We start from the raw sequence: 7,196 nt of genomic DNA, 5'->3' as shown, positions 1-7,196 counted from the left end.
GCAAGCCAGCTAGTTTGATTTCTCCATTTCTACACAGAGCCCTCCAGGAGCACTGGAAATATAAACAAAATGAGGGACAATATAGCTGTAATGTGTTCACATTTTACTATGCTATATATGGAATACAATGTCATTTTAAGTTATTTACAAAACGAGCAAAAGTAGAAGGATCATGAGTGATCTCCAGGAAAGTCAGACATCACATATCTATGATTGAATCACCTGATGAAATGATTTCTCTTCTCTCCAAATCAGTTTCCTCCTACACAAATTTGGAATGTGTTAAACAATATAAATGCTTTCGTGGGTTTATAGACAAATTGTCACTGTCACCTGATTAAATATATTATATTCTCAAAAATGAAAGAAAGACTTTAAAAAAAAGAAAAGAAAAACCCATGGGTCCCATCTTAATGCAAGAAGTATAATTTCCAAGAAAGTCTTTCAAGGGAGTCCTGTTTATTTAGTTATGTGGGAGATTCTAGTCTATTTGAATTTGAAAGCTAGTAGTATAGAAACAGATATCTAAATAGCTTTCCATGTCTAAATGCTATTATTTTACAGCCAAGAGAACACATGAAAGGGATCCAATCTACAAGATCAAAGGTTTGGCCAAAGACATGCTGGATGGAGTTTTTGATGACCTGATGGACAAAAATGTTTTAAATGGCGATGAGTTACTCAAAATCGGAGAAGGAGCGAGCTTAATCCTGAGCAAAGCTGAGAACCTGGTTGAAAGTTTCTTTGAGAAAACAGAAATGGCAGGAAAAATATTTGCAGGTCACATTGCCAATTCCCACGAACAGCTGAGTTTACGTGAGTAATTCTGACCAAAACACCATCAGTTCCTTCTTTTCCACTGCCTACAAGGCTTCTATGTTTACTTCTCTTGCTCTTAAGGAAATCTAACCTCTCCATATCCTGTAGGCTGTTGCTTATCTATTTGTTTAACAGATGAAAAAGGCCCAGATTCACCCAAACTACATATTATTCCTGAATATTTTATTTTTCCCTTAACAATTGCACCATTGATTACTCCAGGAAATTTACACATTCATTAGATTATTGTATTTCCCTGTCCTAAAACACGGTCATGAGAATACATATTATGAATACATATTAATAACGTAATAAATGACTGTGACTGATGGCAGGTACTCAGCAAATATTCAGTCATATTGATGAAGAAAAAGCAGGGATTTTAAAAAAAATTTATTTTCTTTTTTATTGGCTATTTTATTTGTTTACATTTCAAATGTTGTCCTCCTTCCAGATTTCCCCTCTGCAAGCCCCCTATACTACCACCCCTTGCCTGCCTCTATGAGGGTGCTCTCTCACCTCACCATCCCAGGATCCCCCTATACTGGGTCATCAAGCATCTACAGGACCAAGGGCCTCCCCTCCGATTGATACCAGATAATGAACTTCTCTGCTACATCTGCGGTGGGAACCATGGGGTCTCTCCATATGTAATCTTGGTGGTTTAATCCCTGGAAACTCTGGGAGGCCCAGTTAGTTGATGTTCTTCCTGTGGAGTTTCAATCCCCTTCAACACTTTCAGCTCCTGCTCCTATTCTCTTGGGGTGTCCATGCTCAGCCTTAGAACTGGCTGTGAGCCCCTGTATCTCTATTGATCAGGCTCTGGCAGGGCCTCTTGGGGAACAGGTATGCCAGACTTCAGTCACTAAGAGCTTCTTGGCATCAGCAATAGTGTCTATATTTGGCATCTGCAGATGGGATGGATCCCGGGATGGGGCAGTCTCTGCATGACATTTCCTTAATTTCTGCTTCACTCTTAGTCCCTGTGTTTTTTTTTGAGACAGAGGCTAGACAATTCTGGGTTAAAATTTTTGAGATGTGTTGGTGGCCCCATCCCTCAACCGGGGCCTGTGCCTATCCACTAGACATTGTCTCTACAGGTTCTACCACTCCTCTGTTGGGTATTTTTGTTTCCCATTGTGTCCTTGGAACCTCTTGCTTCCCTGGCATCTGGGACTTTCTAGTGGCTATCCTGAGTTCTTCATCCCTCACTGCTACATACTTCCATTCAATTTCCTGATCCTCTGTACTTCTCCCCTGTCTCTTCCCACACCTGATCCTGATCCTGTCTCCCTTTAATTGTGATCTAAGCTTCTGGTCACATCATGGAGACTTTAGGTTCAAACAAACAAAAAACATCCAAATTTCAAGTGTAGTGGATTACTAACTTATCTCTAAAAACAAGAAGTAATGTTAGATTTTGAGTATGGAGCTGTCTCATTCAGGTCCCAGGTTTTGTATTTTGGTAGGACAGCATAAATCACTGAAGGTCCACGATCATACCCTAGCAGTTGATACAGAAAATGTATACGTTAATTGTTAACATTTTCATCGTGTATTTGATGTTGTATAAAAACAACTTTAATACAGTCAAGTATATCTATGTTCTCAGAAAAATTATTATTACAAAGAAACTCTGGTAAAGGCTTTGTCTACATCTTTATATAAAAATCACAGAAAAGTTTTTGTTTTATAGAATCTGTGCCTCCATTTTTTATTTGGAAAAGGCTAGGATGGTTATAAACAAAACTGAAGCTTGGAAAACATTGGAATACCCATGTTTGAAAGAGCAACTTGGGCATTTATTTATCAGTGCTTTGAGAGGGTTTTCATGCATATATGGCCTAGAAATGTTGTTGTATCTGCCCCCAAAAGCTGCTGTTCAGCCCGTTCAGAGCCTGCCCCACATGTGGCCCACACATATACAGCCACCAAAATAGATAAGATGAATGAAGTGCAAGCTGACAGGAACCAGATGTAGATCTCTCCTGAGAGACGCAGCCAGAATATGGCAAATACATAGGTGAATGCCAGCAGCAAACCACTGAACTGAGAATGGGCCCCCCATTGAAGGAATCAGGAAAGGACTGAAAGAGCTTGAAGGGGTTTGAGACCCCATATGAACAACAATGTCAACCAACCAGAGCTTCCAGAGACTAAGCCACTAACTACCCAAAGACTATACATGGACTTACCCTGGACTCTAACCTCATAGGTAGCAATGAATAGCCTAGTAAGGGCACCAGTAGAAGGGGAAGCCCTTGGTCCTGCCAAGACTGATCCCCCAATGAACGTGATTGTTGCGGGGATGGTGGTAATGGGAGGAAGATGGGGAGGGGAACACCCATATAGAAGAGGAGGAGAAGGGGTTAGGGGGATGCGTTCCTGGAAACCGGGAAAGGTAATAACAATTGAAAGGTAAATAAGAAATACCCAATTTAATAAATATGGAGAAAAGAAAAAGAAAAAAAGAAAAAGTCTGCTGTTCATATTGTTTCAGAATTTCCTTCTGATGATGAAGATGATGAACTTCAGAAAATGTTTACACCATCTTCTGCATCAGGTAATTACCTCTATGTGACAGACTGCAACAGAAACCATTTGATCTCTAGGTTTTTGTTGGATATTTTTATATTTGCATTTCAAATGTTATTCCCTTTCTCAGTTTCCATTCATAAACACCCTATTCCATCCCCTGTCAACCTGCTTCTATGAAGGTATTCACTCACCCACCCACCTACCCGTTCACGCCACCCTGCCCTGACATTCCCCTACACTAGGGCATAGAGCCTTGGCAGGTCTAATAGCTTCTCCTCCCATTGATGCCAAGCAGGGGCATCTTCTGGTACATATGCAGCTGGAGCCATGGGTCTGTGCACGTGTACAATTTGGATGGTGGTTTAGTCCCTGGGAGCTCTAGTTTTTTTGGTATTGTTGTTCTTAATGGGTTAGAAACCCATTAATCTCCTTCAATCCTTTCTCTAAGTTCTCCATTGGAGACTCCATTCTCAGTTCAATGGTTGGTTGCAAGCAGGTTGGCTGCAAGCATCTTCCTCTGTATTTGTCAGGCTCTGACAGAGTCTCTCAGGAGACAGCTATATCAGGCGTCTGTCAGCATGCACTTCTTGGCATCAACAATATTGTCTGAGTTTGGTAGTTATGTATGAGCTGGATCCTCAGGTGTGATAGTCTAAAAATGGCTGCTCCTTCATGCTCTGCTCCAAACTTTGTCTACATATCTCCTCCTAGGAATATTTTTGTTACCCCTTCTAAGAAGGACTAAAGCATTTGCAATTTGGTCATTCTTCTTCCTGAGCTTCATGTGGTCTATGGATTGTTTCTTGGTAAATGAGATTTTGGGCCAATAACCACTTATCAATGAGTGCATACAATATGTGTCTTTTTGCAATTGGGTTGCCTACTCAAGATTTTCTAGTTCCATCCAATTCGCTATGAATTTATGAAGTAACTGTTGTTAATAGCTGAAAAGTATTCCTTTGTGTAAATGTATCACATTTTCTGTATCCATTTGTCTGTGGAAGGGCATCTGGATTCATTCCAACTTCTGACTATTATAAACAAGGCTGCTATTAACATAGTGGAGCATGTATCCTTGTTATATGTTGGAGCATCATTTGGGTATATGCCCAGGAGTGGCATAGCTGGGTCTTCAAGTAGTACTATGTCCAATTTTCTTTTTTTCCCATCTTTATTAAATTGGGTATTTCTTATTTATATTTCTAAGGAACCTCCAGACTGATGTCCAGAGTGGTTGTACCAGCTTGCAATCCCACCAAAATGGAGGAGTGCTCCTCCACCTCCACATACCCACTAGCATCTGTTCTCAGCTGAGTTTTGAACTTAGCCATTCTGACTGTTGAGAGGTGGAATCTCAGGGTTGTTTTGATTTGCATTTCCCTGATGACTAAGGATGTAAAACATTTCTATATGTGCTTCTCAGCCATACAATATTCGTCAGTGGAGATTTTTTTTTTTTTGCTTAACTCTGTTCCCCATTTTAATGGGTTATTTGATTCTCTGAATTCTAAGTTCATGAATTCTTTGTATATATTGAATATTAGCCCTCTATCAAATGTAGGATTGGTAAAAAGAGGGGTTGAGGATTTAGCTCAGTGGCAGAGCACTTGCCTAGCAACCACAAGGCCCTGGGTTCAGTCCCCAGCTCCGAGTTAAAAAAAAAAAAAAAAAAGGATTGGTAACAATATGTTTACAAGCTGTTGGATGCCATTTTGTCCTAATGACAGTATCCTTTGCCTTACAGGAGTTTAGCAAATTTATGAAATCACATTTCTTGATTCTTGATCAATGAGCGTAAGCCATTGGTGTTCTGTTCAGGAAATTTTCCCCAGTGCCCATGGGTTTGTGGATCTTGCCCAGTTTTTCTTCTATTAGTTTTTGTGTATTTGGTTTTATGTGGAGGTTCTAGATTCACTTACACTTGAGTTTTTACAGGGCAATAAGAATGGATTGTTCTGGCGAGGATGTGGAGAAAGAGGAACACTCCTCCACTGTTGGTGGGATTGCAGACTGGTACAACCATTCTGGAAATCAGTCTGGAGGTTCCTCAGAAAATTGGACATTGAACTGCCTGAGGATCCAGCTATACCTCTCTTGGGCATATACCCAAAAGATGCCCCAACATATAAAAAAAGACACGTGCTCCACTATGTTCATCGCAAGAGCCTTATTTATAATAGCCAGAAGCTGGAAAGAACCAGATGCCCTTCAATAGAGGAATGGATGCAGAAAATGTGGTTCATCTACACAATGGAATATTACTCAGCTATCAAAAACAACGAGTTTATGAAATTCGTAGGCAAATGGTTGGAACTGGAAAATATCATCCTGAGTGAGCTAACCCAATCACAGAAAGACATACATGGTATGCACTCATTGATAAGTGGCTATTAGCCCAAATGCTTGAATTACCCTAGATCCCTAGAACAAATGAAACTCAAGACGGATCATCAAAATGTGAATGCTTCACTCCTTCTTTAAAAGGGAAACAAGAATACCCTTGGCAGGGAAGGGAGAGGCAAAGATTAAAACAGAGACTGAAGGAACACCCATTCAGAGCCTGCCCCACATGTGGCCCATACATACACAGCCACCCAATTAGACAAGATGGATGAAGCAAAGAAGTGCAGACCGACAGGAGCCGGATGTAGATCTTTCCTGAGAGACACAGCCAGAATACAGCAAATACAGAGGCGAATGCCAGCAGCAAACCACTGAACTGAGAATAGGACTCCCGTTGAAGGAATCAGAGAAAGAACTGGAAGAGCTTGAAGGGGCTCGAGACCCCATATGTACAACAATGCCAAGCAACCAGAGCTTCCAGGGACTAAGCCACTACCTAAAGACTATACATGGACTGACCCTGGACTCTGACCTCATAGGTAGCAATGAATATCCTAGTAAGAGCACCAGTGGAAGGGGAAGCCCCTGGGTCCCTGTTAAGACTGAACCCCCAGTGAACTAGACTTTTGGGGGAGGCGGTAATGGGGGGAGGGGTGGGGAGGGAACACCCATAAGGAAGGGGGGGGAGGGGAGGGGATGTTTGACTGGACACCGGGAAAGGGAATAACACTTGAAATGTATATAAGAAATACTCAAGTTAATAAAAAAAAAAAAAAAAAAAAAGAATGGATTGTTCTGCATTCTCCTACATGATGATCTGCAATTGAACCAGCACAATATGTTGAAAATACTCTTTATTCCACTGGGTGGTTTTAGCTTCTTTGTCAAAGATCAAGTGAGCATAGGTGTGTGGGGTTATTCTGGGTCTTCAATTATATTCCATTAACATACATGCCTCTTTCTGTATGAATACCATATAGCTTTTATCACAGTTGCTCTGTAATGCAGCTTGAGGTCAGGGTTGGTGATTGACTGATAATTTCTTTTCTTGTTGAGAATAGTTTTTGCTATCTTGGGTTTTTTGATATTCCAAATGAAGTTGCAAATTGCTTTTTTGAACTTTATGGAGAATTTAGTTGGAATTTTAATGGGGATTGCATTGAATCTGTAGACTGCTTTTGCCAGGAAGGTCATTTTACAATTTTAATCCTGCCAATCACTGAGCATGGGAGATCTTTCCATCTTTTGAGATCTTCTTCAATTTCTTTCTCCAGAGGCTTGAAGATCTTGTCATAAAGATCTTTCACTGACTTGGTTATAGTCACACCAAGGTATTTTATATTGTTTGTGATTATTGTGAAGGGTGACTTTTCCCTAATTTCTTTCTCAGCCTGTTTATCATTTGAGTAGAGGAAGGCTACTCATTGGTTTGAGTACAATTTATATCCAACCATGTTGCAGAAGTTGTTTATCATGTTTAGGAGTTCTCTGGTGGA

At 40.6% G+C, this 7,196-nt stretch overlaps 1 protein-coding gene across 1 annotated transcript; it reads left to right on the top strand.

The window, feature by feature from the left end:
* Window positions 1-339: 339 nt before the first annotated feature.
* On the top strand, window positions 340-3,534 carry LOC116907185 (caspase-12-like). The gene is made up of 2 exons (XM_032910146.1): window positions 340-816; window positions 3,320-3,534. The coding sequence occupies exons 1-2, from the start codon at window positions 540-542 to the stop codon at window positions 3,532-3,534; spliced, it is 492 nt and encodes a 163-aa protein (XP_032766037.1). The 5' UTR covers window positions 340-539.
* The last annotated feature ends 3,662 nt before the right edge of the window (window positions 3,535-7,196 follow it).

Source organism: Rattus rattus, chromosome 8, assembly GCF_011064425.1.
Source record: "Rattus rattus isolate New Zealand chromosome 8, Rrattus_CSIRO_v1, whole genome shotgun sequence".
Classification (NCBI taxonomy): domain Eukaryota; kingdom Metazoa; phylum Chordata; class Mammalia; order Rodentia; family Muridae; genus Rattus; species Rattus rattus.
Note: the sequence above shows the minus strand (reverse complement) of the source record. Positions and strands in the feature narration are given on the sequence as shown.